The sequence below is a fragment of the Anastrepha obliqua genome, chromosome 1 (assembly GCF_027943255.1).
Source record: "Anastrepha obliqua isolate idAnaObli1 chromosome 1, idAnaObli1_1.0, whole genome shotgun sequence".
In the NCBI taxonomy this organism is placed as follows: domain Eukaryota; kingdom Metazoa; phylum Arthropoda; class Insecta; order Diptera; family Tephritidae; genus Anastrepha; species Anastrepha obliqua.
The window spans coordinates 52,336,013-52,353,231 of record NC_072892.1 but is presented as its reverse complement, the minus strand read 5'-3'; the positions used below and the strand labels follow the sequence as shown (position 1 = coordinate 52,353,231).

General features: G+C 37.6%; 1 protein-coding gene across 1 annotated transcript in view; it reads left to right on the top strand.

Annotated features, from left to right (window-relative positions):
* Window positions 1-7,892: 7,892 nt before the first annotated feature.
* The window catches only part of LOC129235784 (diacylglycerol kinase eta), a 31,947-nt gene continuing 22,620 nt past the window's right edge, over window positions 7,893-17,219 (top strand). Inside the window, exons 1-4 of the mRNA XM_054869823.1 lie at window positions 7,893-8,708; window positions 12,600-13,165; window positions 13,252-14,191; window positions 14,274-14,429. Of these exons, the coding sequence (XP_054725798.1) occupies window positions 7,908-8,708; window positions 12,600-13,165; window positions 13,252-14,191; window positions 14,274-14,429 (2,463 nt within the window). The 5' untranslated portion in view covers window positions 7,893-7,907. The remainder of the gene's footprint in view (window positions 8,709-12,599; window positions 13,166-13,251; window positions 14,192-14,273; window positions 14,430-17,219) is intronic.

Sequence of the window (17,219 nt, the reverse complement as noted above, 5' to 3'; positions counted from 1 at the left end):
TATTTCACATTACTTGTACAACCTTGTGATTGACATCGATCAAGTTGAATTATTGAGAGAAAATTTCTTTAATTTTCTTCTTCTTCTTCTTTATTTGCCAATTCGATTCCGAATATAGGCGATCATACAATTTATACAATATATATTACAATTAAATATCGAATTACAAAAATATTTTACGTTCAATATAATATAAATTTGTTTTAATTTCATGATAAAGGTCTCGATTTCTCACTGTCTCCAATAAAGTTCCTACATTGCCGATTCCAGTCCAATGTCTTATATTTCTCAGCCAGCAGAGTTGTTTTCTGCCTATGCCTCGTTTGCCTTCTATTTTTCCTTGCAGGATTAGTTGAAGTACATGATATTTGTCGTTTCTCATAACATGACCCAAATACGCAGCTTTGCTTCTTCTTATAGTGGTTAGTAATTGTCGATCATGCTGAATTCTACGCAATACTTCAGCATTTGTTATTCTATCTGCCAAGGGTATTCTCAGAATTCTTCTATATATCCATATTTCAAATGCTTCTATTTTATTCATTTCGGTGGTTTTAATGGTCCATATCTCCATAGCATACAGAAGTACAGACAGCACGTAACATTTAACGAATCGAATTTTTAATTTAACATTGAAGTCATGATTATTAAGAACCTTTGTGTACTTATGGAATGCAGCCCTAGAAATTTCAATTCGAGCTTTTATTTCTTTTGAAGAATTCCAATTTTCGTTAATCCAGCAACATAAGTATTTGAAATTTTTCACTCTTTCTATGAGCAGTAATTAATTGTTAAGCTTGTGTCAACATAGGTGTTTTTTCTGCTGACAATCATATATTTAGTTTTATTAATATTAATTTTTAAACCGAAGTTTTTACTGCAACGCCTAACAACATTGACTAGCTCCTGTAGTCCACTTAGACTGTCTGATAAGAGAGTTGTGTCGTCAGCGTATCTGATGTTGTTAATGTTTGTCCCATTTACTTTAATGCCAGTTTCTAATCTTTAGAGTGCTTCTTGAAAGATTCTTTCGGAATAGATGTTAAATAGTAATGGTGAGAGAATACATCCTTGTCTAACCCCTCTTAGTATAAGTATAGCGTCTGTAGAGTCGTTGTTTACGTTAACTTCTGCAGTTTGCTGCCAATCAAGATTGCATATACATTGAATTTCTTTTGAATCGATATCCATGTTTTGTGGAATCTCAATGAGCTTATCGTGCTGAACAGTGTCAAACGCTTTTTCATAATCTATGAAACACATAAACACATCTTTTTGGACGTCTCTGCAATTTTCAACTAATACTTGAATACAAAATAGCGCTTCAGGTGTGCCCATGCCTTCTTTAAATCCGAATTGTGTTTCTCCCATTGCTGATTCGCACTTCTTGTAAATTCTTTTACGAATAATTTTCGAAAAAATTGTTAATGAATGACTCACCAAGCTTATAAGTCTGTGATCGCAACATTTCTTTGCACATTTCTTCTTTGGTAGCGCAATAAAAGTAGATCTAAGCCAGTCTTGTTGGTATTTTCTCGTGTCGTAAATATAGTTGAAAATTATTTCGAGGATTTCTATATTTTCGTAATTTACTAATTTCAGGATTTCAGAAGGAAGCTCATCTGGACCTGTTGCCTTATTATCCTTGGATCTTTTTATGGCATTTTTTATCTTTTCTTTTTATTTCCTCTTTTGTTATACGAGGTCCTGATAAATTTTCAATAGGTGCTGACTGATACGCAGATCTATTAGTATCCGAGAAAAGGGAATAAATGTATTCTTGCCAGACTTTTTTCTTCTCAAGTATTCAAATTTATCTTTTATTCAGAAAGTACTCGGAATTTATCATTATAACGAAATGGGTTGAATTATTCCTTACTCACTTCGAATTAGTGGAAGGTTTTTTAGGCTACGGCTCGTTTTAAGCAATATATAAATTCGAAAATAGATCATCTGATGGGAAGAGTGAGCTGCGGCTGATTGCTAACATTTTTTAAGGAGAACCGCAGATCTAGAAATTTCAAAAAATCGATTTTTTGTTTTTTCGATATTTAAAATGCATAGTAGGTAAGTCTATAAGTTCGTGCGTATTTTACCCATACAAAAAATTATTCGCGGAATATAACGGAACTATTTATATTTCCTTTGATATATTGTGCATTCTAAAAGTGATTTTAATCGGGGATTTTTTATAAAAGTGGTAAAAATGCAACAACTGCTGCTGCAAAAATAAACACTGTTCACGGAGAGGATACCGTGAGTGTAAGGACTGTGCAAAAGTGATTTTCAGAATTCCGAAGTGGTAACTGCGACGTGGAGGATGCCCCGCGTGCTGGTCGTCCTGAAGTCTTTAATTCCGACGCCTTGCTCGAACTCGTGGAAGCTGAGCCAAATTTGACAGTCGATATGATAGCTCAAAGGTTAAATTCATCGCATGGAACAATTCGCAGGCACCTGGTTCAGTTGGGAAAGGTTTCAAAGCTGGGAAAATGGGTTCTGCATAGACTTTCCGTCGCCAACCTTCAGCAGAGAGTGAATGTGTGTTCTCAGCTGCTGCAACGGCTTGAAAGTGAAAGTTTTTTTAACCGTATCGTTACTGGTGATGAAAAATGGGTCCTTTACAATAATCCTGTTCGCAAACGCCAATGGTTAGATAAAGATGAAACACCAGAGCCGACTCCTAGAGCAGACCCCAAGAAGATTCTTCTGTCTATTTGGTGGAATATGGCCGGTATTGTTTCTTGTGAACTTCTGGAACCAAACCAGACGATAACTGCTAATAATTATTCCCATCAGCTATCAAACCTGAATGAGGCACTTAAAAAAAATCGACCGTCTTTAGTGAATAGACACAAAGTACTGTTTCACCACGACAACGCAAGACCTCATACCGTAAGGCAAACATTAGGCAAGCTGAACGAGCTCGGCTGGGAGCTAATGCCGCATCCACCATACTCTCCGGATATCGCACCTTGTGATTATCACCTTTTCCGTGGACTTCAATCCCATATGAGTAACAAGAACTACTCCTCAAAAGAAGCTATAAAAAGGGATATCAAAGCGTATTTTGGCTCCAAGGACAAAAAATTGTTTGAGCAGGGAATTAAAAATTTGCCTAACGTTGGGAAGACATTGTAAATAATGAACAAAAATATATTATTGATTAATAAATACTTTAAGCCTCTTTTTTATTAATTTTAAAACCACCTTTAAAAAACGCACGAACTTATGGACTGACCTGATATATATGTATTTTGTATGTTGAGATTTACATGAAGACTTAAGGTATTTATTTTTTTTTTAGAAAAATATTTGAATATAATTTTGTTATTTAGTTTTATAAACTAAAAAAATAAAAAACATTTTCATATTTTATTTATATTATTCCTTTTAATTATAATTTTTAATATTCCTTGCATATAAAATTATTTGCCTGAGGTACATAAATAAAACACTTGATGACGTAAAATGTACGGCACGCGTCTGGTCAAGGAATACCGCACAGCGCGCCCGCCGAAGGCTTAATCTGATTTTAAGCGCTTAAGCATTTCAAGCGCATTCAAATACAATTCATAGAAGCATTAAAATGTACAAAAATTTATATTTATTCAATCCCTTTTTGTTTGTATAAGCATAGCATAAGCAATATTTGTACGCTGAAGATATTAAGCAGCTGAACTGAAGGTTTTTTTTAATGAAAAACAAAACAAAAAAAAACCTAAATAAATACGAGTAAATTAAAAATGTAATACTTTTTAAAAGCTAGAATTCAATTCAAGTTATTATTCCCATAAATAAGCAGATGCTTTGCAAGATTTTCCAAGTTACAGCTATGTCGATTGTCTCCAAATAAAATTTTAAACACAAAGATATTTACAGATTGTTTTACATATCTTATAAAAAATAGTGAATCCATCTGTTTTAAAAGTTGTAGATTATTTGAAAGTATTAAACATAAAACTCAAGCTTTGAAGAGTGTTTTTTTGTTTTATTCTTTCCGTAGTAAAACAAACCATTTATTTACGTTCATTAGTGACATAAATGATAATGCATAGCTACTTTACAAGAGAAAATAATATGGAATTACTGTCATTGAAATCTAACAACCTTGAGGTTTACTGACCTCACAAGAAGATGTAATTAATGCGTGTTGCTGAAGCTGAACTAATAAGAAATGAAAGGTCAGTCAGCTTTCTGTTGCGTTAGCCTTAATTATGAGTACAGGAAAACGTGCATACTATATTACCATTTTTATTGTACATAATTCATGCAAATGTATACCAGAAGTGTATGAGCATCGCAGTGATACAAAATTTGTTTAGAGAATTCGCAAACTTAACTAACTTGCACCCTTCTCATTTACTCAGTAAACTGTTCACTTCTTCTCAGCGATGTGCTGCAAAGTATATAACTTCTGCTCAAATCTGAACGAGACGTTATCAATAAAACGGTCCGCGGATGACATATGGCAAAAATAATTTTTTTGTTTTTTGGTAGGACTATTATAAGCTTACATGGCAAATTTCAGCGTGATATGTCACATAGTTTGTTTTCTGTGCTACTGTAAACAAGTCAAGCTCGAGTGTGTTCTTCGAATTCTCTTTTATGACTTCAATTGTCTCAAAATGTTTTCCACGGAGCGGCAAATTGAGCTTGGGAAACAGGAAAAAGTCACATGGAGCCATATCAGGCGAATACGGTGCTTACAGAATGATATTAACATTATTTTTTTTTTTTCAAATAATCGCGAACAAGACGTGATGTGTGAGCTGGTGCATTATCGTGATGCAAGAACCATGACTTGTTGTCCCACGATTCCTTCCTTTTAAGACAAATGTTCTCGCGCAAACGCTTTAAAACGTGCACCACACCTTCGTAATCGAAAAAAACAGTCAGCATAACCTTAATTTTTGAGCGGCTTTGGCGTGGTTCTTTGGGTTGATGTACGACCCTCTTTGAACAATTTGTACCACTGGAAAACACGTGCACGCGATAGAGCAGAGTCCCCATAGGTTGTCTGCAACATTTTTAAGGCGTCTGAAGCCGAAATTTTGTTGGAATAACAAAATTTCAAACAAATTCTTTGTTCAACTTGAATTTCCATCGTTAAATTCGAAAAACACACTCGAGCTTGACTTGTTTACAGTAGCACAGAAAACAAACTATGTGACATATCACGCTGAAATTTGCCATGTAAGCTTATAACAGTCGTACGAAAAAACAAAAAAATTATTTTTACCATATGTCATCCGCGGACCGTTTTATTGATAACGTCTCGTTCATATTTGAGTAGAAGGTATGTGTATAGCGAAGTACCTGTACCGAACCAGAAGAGCTCGTAATATTCGTAAAAATAACAGCTCAAAGTAATTGGTCTCACTATGTCACACTGAGTGTGTGAGGATGCTCAGCACTTTTTAGTATTATATATCAGCAGAGAGAAAGAGAGAGATGTAAATCTTGGCATGATATGTTATGCATTAGCTACACATATGCCTTGATAAATTCATGATTTGTATGGTCATAATGACACATATGACATACAATTTGGGTACGGAACACAACACTGATGAATAGCACGTCGAAACTTGCGGTTAGTGCAAGAATTATTGTTTGGTTACCTACTTACTTATGTAGCGCTACACCCGTGTATCGGTTTTGGCCGAATCCAAAATGGCGTGCCAGCCGTTTCTGCGCTCGTTGGTGCCAGTTGGAAATCTCGAGTGAAGACAGATCCTGCAGCACTTGGTCCTTTCAACGGAGATGTGGTCTTCCTCTTCCACGTCTTCCTTTTTGGGGTGCCGTGTCGTAATTTCGCCTTGTTGGAGCGTCTTCTTTCATACGGGTGACATGGTTAAGCCAGCATAGCTGCTGTATTTTTACACGCTTGATATGTTCATGTCTCTATATAGCTCATACAACTCGTTGTTCCACCGTACGTGGTACTTCTCACTAACGCGGAGGGGGCCAAAGATCTTACGTTGAATTTTTCGCTCGAAGGCTCCTAAAACCTTTTTAATCCGCTGTTGACATCGTCCATGCCTCTGCACTATATATTACGACAGCAGTGATGAGCGTTTTGTAGAGTGCCAGCTAAGTCCTGAGAGAGAGAGAGAGAGAGATCTACTTCTCAGTTGCCTACTGAGCCCAAAGTAACACCTGTTGGCAAGAGTTATTCTCCGTTTGATCTCCAGGCTGACGTCATTTCTGTTATTAACACTGTTCCCAAGGTAGATAAAGTCCTTCCCAACTTGAAGTTATTGGTTGTCAACACTGATATAAGTATTGTCCAAAACGCGAACATTGTTTGGTTTTTTTTTCTTGTTCACTTCTTGCGGGTGCATAGGGCCTCAACAAGACTCAGTTGAGTTTCGTAAATCTATTTTGATTTCTGTCGTGGCTTAGGAGCAACACTTTCTTACTGCTTGGAGCGCCATCTGTGTTGTTCAAATTTTTCTGTCAGAAGGATCGCGCAGATGGTTGAGGATTTCGCTAAATTTGGTGTGTCTGCGCTATTACCACGATTGCCCGCTTCCTCTTACTGGTGCCACTGATGAAATGTGTTTTTCTTTGTTTCTGCTTGTTTTAGCAGCCACAATGCAAATATCGCGCTGATTATTGTGCGGGAGTACGGATAGAAAATATAAGTTTTTGGGGAAAGAGGGAAAGTAGGAAAGAGGGACTGAGACTCGAACCCACAACCTCTGGGAAGGCAGGCTAGTGCACTTACGCTAGACTACCGAGGCTGGTAGAGTATATATATCTCTCTTTTTAAAATGTGACAAGAAAAAAATACAGTAACATTAACTCACATGCCCTCGGTCGACACAACGGATAACACAGGTTGGGATGAATACCACCTTACGCATACTGTTTGAAAGATCTTTGGCTTTTCAGGCCATTATGAGAAACTTTTTTATGAAAAAAAAATTAAGAAAAATCAATGAAAGTCTCTAACAACATCAAACTTGCATTTTGTTATAATAAATTTTTTTCAAAAAATTCTGAATAAAAATTTCGAAATTTTGATAGCAATTTGTCCATTTTTATAAATCTTGTTTCAAAACTTTGTAATTTGGATTATTATGGTCGTGGTTGTAGAATGAAATATATTTTTTTATAAAAAAAAAGTTTAAAAATACTAAATTGGGATGATACAACCAAAAGAGGTTTTAAAAACTCATAATTCTCACCAGAGACTCTGTCGCGCATTCGCACAGGCCATTGCAGACTGCGCAGTCATCTGCGCATAATTGGGATATGGTGCACTGTTTCTTGTCGTTTCTGTGACCAATCCCAAGAGGCTTCCATGCACCTTCTGCTTGAATGCAGGGCTACAGCGTGGAGAAGGTTGAGACATCTCGACCATTTGCAGTCAGACAAAAGGTCAGTCCAACCCAGCTCTATCTTAAATTTAATAAGGGAACTGGGTCTGGTTGAGGTACCGTGATGAGTAGAGGGCACAACAGACCATGAGTTTGAAGTGTAAAACTCCAATAAATCTAAATCTAAATTTAATAATATAATGTCAAATTTAGGGCTTCTACAAGTGGCACAAAGTTAATCATACAATTTTGTTTTTGAAATATTAAATAAAAAAAAAAATATTTTGGAGATAGAAATATTTATTTTAACCTTTAGGCGCTCTATTTCTTGTCTGTCTACGGCAAAGAATAACAAAAATTAGAAATTTTTTTTTACGTCACGTTGTATTAATAATTATAAAAATTAAAATTAAGTACTACATATATTTCATAGTTAGTTCATTTTGAAGAAAATTTTTTGCTGTCCCCTTAGTTAATGCTTATTCATTATATTCTACTTATTTACTTCCCTCTTTCACTCTCTCCCTTTAGGTAATCACCGCCACACGTTCACTAGTGCTTTGTGCCGAGTCCCGCCGCGAAATGGAAGACTGGCTTACCTCGCTGAAATCTGCCTCTATACCGGCACGTGCACGCGGCGATAGTTTTTTCATCGAGCAACATGATTTGTTCTTCAATCATCATCACTGGTATGCCACATCACATGCGCGCCCCACCTATTGCAATGTGTGCCGCGATGCGTTATCCGGCGTCACCTCGCACGGGCTGTCTTGCGAAGTGTGCAAATGTAAAGTGCACAAGCGTTGCGCCGCCAAAGCGATTGCCAATTGTAAATGGACCACATTGGCCACTGTTGGCAAGGATATTATTGAAGATCGCGACGGTAGCATTATTATGCCACATCAATGGATGGAGGGTAATTTGCCGGTGTCATCAACATGTGCCGTTTGCAAGAAGACTTGCGGCTCTGTTTTACGTCTGCAGGATTGGCGTTGCTTGTGGTGTCGCGAGACAGTACACGTGGCTTGTCGTCCACAGATTGCAGTCGCATGCCCGCTAGGACCAGCCAAATTGTCGGTGGTACCGCCAACTTGTGTGCACTCTATAGGCAATGATGACTCTTGGGATGTGGAAAGTCCGAAGGGTAATTTTTCGCCGCTTTTAGTATTCGTCAATTCGAAATCAGGTGACAATCAAGGCGTCAAATTTTTACGACGCTTTAAGCAGCTATTGAATCCAGCACAAGTATTCGACCTCATATCGACCGGTCCCAGTTTGGGTTTGCGTCTCTTCAGACATTTTGAAATGTTTCGGATACTTGTTTGCTCCGGTGATGGTTCCGTGGGATGGGTGCTCAGCGAGATCGATCGCTTCAATATGCATGTGAGTATACTCATGTGGATTTATATGTATATAAGAATATCTACGCAAGTAAACTATTATTTAGCTACATTTTAGATTTGAGTAAACGGCTTTTTTTCGAAAATTTTCGACAGTTTAATTAATATCTAGCTATTCTAACTATTAACTTACATACCGATCTTTGGCCGTTATATATTGCTTTTCAAGCTGTGCTCTGCTGAGGAAATAAGATACTTTTTTGTCGTTTTCTTTTATTATTTTAATAATTTCAATTAAGTTTCTGGGAGCCTGGAAATTCGTCTCAAATAAGCAAGTTAATATTGCTAGCATAATTTATTTTCTGTATTCCAAAAGCGTTTTAGGGAACAACAGTTAGCATGGCATACATCTTCGCAGCTTAAAAATTTATATGACTGGAGAACGTGAGCCTCGAAAGTCGAAAAATGCTCCTAAGTATTTGTCTTCACACAGACTTTAATTTGGAATCTCAAATATGACAGGTTGTCGTTAAGTTAAAATGTAAACTATTTAGAAAAAACTACTTAAAAGCATTTCACAATGTTGAAATAAGATAGTTTTTCTCTCACCAACAATGCCCTCTGCCAGGGTAGGCAAATTTGATCTACAGCGGTCGCCATGACAGAGTAAATCTTAAGGTCATCATTATTAAAAACGAACTTCAAAATCAGAAGTATGGCATGGAATCCTCAACAGGCTAAATTACTAAGCAAAATAGTAGGCGCCTTCGGTTCGCCTCTTCGCCTCTTCTCTGCGCGATATCTTGGGCTCTACTCACTTGACGAAAAGTTTGCAAATAAAAACAATAATAAAATTATCGAGAAGAGTCACGGCTAGTGGCATGACTCCAAGAATGATAGAAAGAAGATTGCGCCCATCAAGAGTGCGTGACGTCACGTATGCTGAGTTGTGCAGTGTTGCCAACCAACAATAAATTTAATGCTTTTTTATACCCAAAATGCAAAAATTTTTAAGTTTCGTGTTTGTTTCTTTTTTTTTAAATTTAAAGCTACCGAAACTTTAAGTTAAAAAACAAACTATTGTATATTATTAAACAAAAAAAGGTTAAAAAAAGTCACTCTGAGAAGATTTTAGTGCTAATGAAAATTTTTTTACTCTTATAAAATTTGATAATTTGAAAGTGTAAATTTAATTTTTGGCTCCATTTAAGGTTATGCAAGAATATTAAATCTTCTTCTCTGAACTCTTCTTAAGATTGAAAACCTTTTTACACATTTTAAAAAGCCTTTGAATTTATTGAATGCGAATTAAAACCATAGAGGTGTAATCGTTTCTTCCGGTCATCAATCCTTAGTGAGACATAGGACATTAAGAGTTGTATTCATTGTAAAAATAAGCAAAAAAATACCAGAAAATACTAAAGAAACCATACTGACATTTTTACAAAAAGAGTACCTTATTTGGTTACATAACTTCAAATATAGCAAAAAAGTCGTTCCCTTAACAAAAGAGTCTCGCTTAACAACAAAAACTCATAAATTAAATTGTGCATAAGCATAACACATTTATTTAAAAAAACGCACATTTTAAAAACAATTTGTGACACATACAAAGTTCTTTAAGTGATTCAATAAAAATTTGTTGGGTTATTTTCTTTGAATGGGCATTTTAGTGCGTTTTTATATCCAAAGCTAGGCAACACTGCATTAGCGAGAGAGAGATTTGACTGCCGAAAGCAACAACACCTGTAATCGCGGGCAATGCCACCAGATGTTAAAAAAAAGTAAAGCTAAATAAAACTGGGTGAATTATTTAAAAAATTATAAACATTACATTTTAATTAGAACAGCTAGAAAAATGCCATGAAGAAAGAACTAAAACTCCGAGACTAAATAACAAAAAAAAATGCAAAATCAAGTTACGAAAATGGTAATCTGGCCATACTGGAGCTAAAATCACGTAACTAGCTGTCAAATACGCTGAGAGCAAAGTAACGGGACTACGATAGGTGCCATCTCATTATTCTCTCCATCGTGACATGACTCATTATTTTCAATGCAGTCGCAGATAGAGTACGTAAAGCCATGACGGTGTTGTACTCCTACGGAAGACTAATTATTAAGAAGTGGGAATTGGAAACCAGAATGATATAATATAATAATATAGTGGAATGCCCTTGAGAAGGGGGTCAGCATCAAAAGAATTGACAAGGTTCAAATACTAGCTACAGTTCTTATAACCGGTGCGATGCCGCGCCATTTAAAGCATTATATGCGACACTGAACTTCCTTCCGATAGATCTACAGACAAGATATATCGCGCGTAGTGCGGCAATTAGGCTGAGCGCTCTAAGTAAGTGGTCAAATAAGAGCTACGGTCACTATAACATCCTAGCTGGTATTTTGCAGCTTCCCTTACAGGTGAACTACGCACTCCGGGCTACACTTGCCATTACAATTTTCACGATCCTGCTACCCTTAAGGGAAGAATGACAACGAGACGATGTAAGATAGGGCGATTCGATCCATGTATACACAAATGGCTCAAAACTCGAGGGTAGAGTGGGAAGAAGTATGTATTCCGAACCGCTGAGGATCTCTTTAGTTTTCGACTCCCTGACTACTGTAGTGATTTTCAAGCTAAGCTGATGGCATCAATGAAAGCCACGACACTGGTACAGTATGATACAGTATCTGGAAATGATATCACAAAGTAGTCTACAACCTCCAAGGTAGCCATGAAATGCCATAAATCTATTAACAAGATAACTGAGTCATTTCACCTAAAGGTAACATGGCTTCCTCGCCATTGCGGCATGCAGAGCAGATGAATTAGCTAGACTTGGCACCAAATTGACCACTGAGTACATATATATACAATGACATAGGCATACCTTTACAAACATGTAAGCTACTTACCCTCAAGAAATTCGTAAGACCAGCGAACGAAAGATGGCGTAATGAAACCATCTGCAGAATCGCCCGAAAATTGTGGCCGACTCTCAATGCTAAACTCAAAGAATCTCTACTAAGCTAAAATAAGCGCAGTATTAGCCCACTGATTTCAGTCAAAACGGAACACTCCCCAAAGGATGGGTGTGCAAACGCATGAATTCTGCAGAAGTTGTATAGATGAGGAGGAGGAAGAGACAATCTCGTGGCTTCTGTGCCTGCTCAGTTCTTCAGAAGTCAGGGATTTTCCAAAATGTTTGAGAAGCACACCCTGGTTTTAGGAGAGATAGCGACAAGCTCCCCCCGTGGCATTACAATGGGGTCCGGGTGTGAGCCAGAGGACACCTAACCTAACATATTTTCAATGCTTGCAATTCTCTTTCAAGACAGTTTAATTAGACCTCGTCTACACAGAAACACTTCACTTCCTTCAATTTTGTGAATTCTCTTGTGGTGTTGACGGTCGTGTTCACTCAGTTTTCAGTTCATTCAATTTTCAGTCTACAGTCAACAACAACATTGAGAAGACCGGCAAGAACAAAAGAAGAAAGAAAAATATGAACTCCTCAATAAAATTTAGCGAGCTTATTCTTATAAGCCCATATAATATTCGGGTTATTATTGACATTCAGGGTAACTGCGTCTTCTTCTTAATTGTCGCGATAACCACTTACGCGATTTTTTCTGAGTTTAACGAAACGTGACAGTCCAAAACTCCGACTATCTTTCTCTGTTTTCCTATACTCGGCTAAATGGCGTTCATTGATTTTAAAATATTCTGGGCTTTTAGAAACTTTTTGCGAAGTTTAAAAACTTATAAAATTCTAGCTTTAACACTAATCGTACGTGGTTGACGGAAGCAGAATTATTCAGCGAGCAGTACTTGGAAAGTTTTACTCAATCTATGAGTTGTTTTCTTACATTCCATCACCTTTTTTACAATTTCGCTATTTCTATTCTCTTGTTCTTCGTTTCTCTTCAGAAACAATGCCAAGTCGCAGTTCTGCCACTCGGTACTGGCAATGATCTGGCTCGCGTACTAGGTTGGGGCTCATCGTGCGATGATGACGCACATCTGCCACAAATACTCGAGCGCTATGAGTCTGCTAGCACGAAAATGCTCGACCGTTGGAGCATTATGGTCTTCGAAAAGGCTATCGCTGTACAACCAAAAACACCGAAAATGTCATTATCAAGTGCACAAGAAGCACTGCTCACGGGCATGGTTACAGCGGCTAATTTAAATTTACGTTCGATCGTCGAAACGGAGGACGCCCAGACGCTCGTAACTGCCACAAAAACACTTTGCGAGACGCTCGACGAACTAATGTTACAGATCTGTGAGAGTCGCAAGGACGACGAACAATTGGCGATAAAATGTGAGATATTGCGCGAGAAGTTGGGCATGTTGCTGGATGCTTTGCGCGAAGAGGAGACTGGTGTGCATGCGGGTGATGACTTGTTAGCGACAATCAGTAGTATAATTGCCAAAAGCGCGTCCAACTCACCAACTGCCTCGCCCACGCCCTCGCCATCGTCTTCACTGCTGTAAGTTGGGTTAAATTTCATGAAATTGAGTGCCTATAAATATTTATGTGATACGAACTGTATGATTAATTCTATACATTTTTCAGTAATCCAAACATATCAATCGAGAAAAACGAAAAAGAACAATTCAATACAAATGAGCGACGCAATAGCCGCTCGCTGCGTTCTACTGAACGTGAATCGCTGCAGTGCCGCGCTAACAGCGTCAAACGCGCCATGTACAATGTAGTCGAACATTCTGAACCCGGTCGACCCAAGCGTTATCAACGTAAGCTCTCGATTACGCCCTTCGAGGCATTGAAAATACCAACCAATGCTTCAGGCGAATCGACACCATGTTCCTCACCGCTACCCATCATACCGCCAATCAATATAATTTCGCCCACCATGGAAACGTCACGTCTCACATGCATATCCCCACTGCCCGATACACGACGTGACTCAGTCGATGAGAATTTTTTTAACTCAATTAGCCTACCAGTACCACGCCAATTTGCGGATAGTCGTCGCAGTTCAGGTGTGCCCGAAGTTATACAAGAAATCGAGGAGAATGGACAGAATGGTCATAGCGAGATTGTCTATCGTGTCGGTAGATTGTCGCTTAGTGGCGGTGCCAACATCGATGACTATGGCAATCGTTTGCCTATAGTAGGTGATGGCAGCGATGCTAGTTCGCCGACTGAACGCAAAATCGACTTTCTCAGTGTACCAATATTGACAAGCGAACAGATTATTGATCCACTTTCGGACTATCGTCCAATTGAGGTATTTGAACGCAACTATTACATGAGCCGTGAGTTGGATATGGAAAAGAAACGAAAGCAAAGTGTAAATATTGAGGAAGAGCATGCCAACGAATGTGGAAAAGACGAACAAGCAGTAACCGAAAAAACTAAGGAGCTGCGTTTCAGTGATGTGGCTTGCCAACTGCAGGTACCCAACGTAGTCATATCCCCTAAAGCCCCAAATGTATACTCAAGCGAGTGCATAACAATCATTGACACAGATTTGCCCACTGTACGTACCGCACGGCTCATGCTTCATGTGCTAGCCGCGTGTGATCTAATTACTTTATTAATTGCGTACAACTTCTCTTTAATTCATACAGGAGCAGTCATCATCGGATGAGTTGCCAGGTGGCGAAGCGAGCGATGTACTATCGGCTATTGGCGATGAGGAATGTAGTGTAGCGTCGGAGATATTCGATAAACAACTTGAGACTCCAGAGCCGGGGCAGCCACTGCAATTGGGAGATATAATACAGGTGAGATATGCCAAAGAAGTAAGTATTTTTAGGAATTTTCGGATAGAGCCAGTAGGAGTTAATAGAATGCGCGGAGTATGCGAAGCCAACAGAGGCAACTACAAGAATGGAATCTTATTCCATAAACAATACGAATGGTTGCTCTTTTGACCAAACTAATAATATACCGAATTTTTGAAAAGAAACCGCTATATGGGTCTCCCTGTATAGTGAGCTATTAAAATACTTATGGAAAAGTCAGAATTCCCTGCCTCGTGTATGTACCATTATTGCCTAGGACATTGGAGCAATATCCACAAAATAGCTAAGTATCCATTCGCCTGTTTGTGCAGCGGATAGCTCGACCAAAAAATCACTAATCAAATTTCATACAAACCCCAATACTCTTGCTACAAGAGACAATTAGTACTGAAAATGAGTGAACAAAAACACATTTCTGCAAAAATTTGTTTTCTATAATTATTGTCCGTGATTTTGGATCCTCCGTGTAGAATTTTGAATAGCTAACGAGAGATTTGTAATCAGCGTTAACAAAAACCACGGAGTAGTAACTTTAACAAATTTAACAAAATATAATTAAATAATTTCTGAATTCCTGAAAGGGTTAACCCCATTTAATTCAAATCAGTTTAGTAAAAATATGTTTTTAAAATAACTTTATTAAATACTACCAGACTTGGGGCTCTGATTTATTATCGGCTCAATAAGCATGACATTGACATAACGCCAAGTCCATCAATATAGGGTGTCTCTTTAAGTGTGTGTTTAACGATGAGACCGCTTTTTGACGCAATAGAAACTTTGAACGAAGATGAACCAAAAACCTTTAGAGCTCACTTTGTGAGTACTCTAAAAAAGGCAAGGCACGCACAATCATTGAACAATATCAAGTTGCGAAGTTGAGACAGGCTGCTTGCTGGCTTTAGAATTCTGCAAGGTGCAGAAAGAAGTTTACCTTTCCTTCCTCCAAACAATTGTGTCAAAAGGATGCGAATACTCAAAAGACACTGAAAACTTCTTTCCCACCTATAATTAAGAAAAAGCCCTTAATTTATTTGCATCCAATACCTAAACCACCGAATTGTATTCAGCAGGGAACGAGAATAATAATTAAAAGCTGTCAAATGTTGTAAAACAGTTTCGATTATACAGGCGTACATATTTTTTGATGGTCTTTATGAGTATTTTATGTTGTAAAAATTGTTGAGCGATATACGTGAATTTTATTATCAAGAATCACATTTTATTAATCGACCAGAAAATACGATCATCGTTGAACAAACTTTCTTATCAAAAATAAAACTAGTTTTTCGAGAGAAATAAAAACAAATTTTTTGAACTTTGCAAATATTTCCAGTCTCTTCGGTTGATGTTATTTTTTTAAATTCTTAAATATTTGTTTTAATATAAAATATAGGCCTATCTGACGCAAGAGAAGCCACTCACCAAAAACAAGCGACTGACTTGACCATCGAACAACCAACAGGCATAAATAAAAAGGAACGTATTCCCAATTATCGCTTTTCTTCTTTATAGCGGGATATTGAACGTAGCGTCACCTTCTTTTACATCCTACTTCTTATTGCCTTTCTTTCGTTGGTTAGATGCGGCCAATTGGCTTATAATTATAATACTTAGAGAGTACTTAATTAAAATACCTTTCAGCTACATCATCCAACCTAACAAATGATTGACCTCGATCATATAAAAAAATAAAATAAGTTAAATGAAATACCAGCTTAAATGTACGTTATTGGTATTGCCTTTCAATAACTCTTCATTTGCCAAAATCATTCTTCTTTATTATTAATAGTTTTCCATAATCGTATAAAACGCGTTTCGATAATTCCATTTTGTAGCAACTGGGTAACTTTTTTTGTGAATGTTACAAAGTCACAACAAAAACACCTACAGAGAAATCTTTGCCAGGCCTATGACCTTGTTCGAAATACCGTTCGTTGCGCCGCTGAGGCGCCAAAATAGCGTAATTTACTTCAGATATTCAGAAAGTTCATAAATTGTTGGTCCTTTTTGTCTTAAACCAAAAAGTAAATCTGATGGGGCTTTACCTGTGGAGCTATGTTAAGAGCGTAATCGATTGGACTTAGTTTCGAAATCCAATCAGAGTGCTGGAGAGGCTCACTTAATTTGCTCAATATAGGGGTTAAAACTCGGTAGAACTTTTCAACCTGTCCATTTGATTGTGGGGATCCAACAGAAACTTTTATGGCTTATATATTATTATGATTGACTAAAAACTCACTGAATTCAAAAGTCGTAAAGCTAGTTCCGCGATCTGAGATTATTCTTACTGGTCTACTATAATACTGAAATTATTTTTTAAGGAATCAATGGCCTCCCTTGTACTGGTGGAGTTGACGGGTTACAGCTTGACATATTTAGTAAATGCATCGATTAGTACCAGCAACTACAGGGTGGGCCATATAGCGTTTGCTTTTTGAACCACCTATTTTGAGAATGGTAACACAAATGGCATGTCAAATGTGTTCATAATTTACTTAAAGGCTTGACATTTACGAAATGGGACGCTATACGCTTGAACAAAATTGGGAAATATTGAAAACCTATTTCCAAAGTGGTGAGTCTTCTTCTTCCTTTCTGATTCTCACATCGGTGGCTACGTCAATACGCAAAATTGTCGGATTTGGGGCTCAGAAAATCCACACGTTACTGTAGAGAAGCAAATGCATCCACAACGAGTCACTGTTTGGTGCGGTTTTCGGTCTGGCGGCATCATCGGGCAATTTATTTTCGAAAATGAGCGAGGAG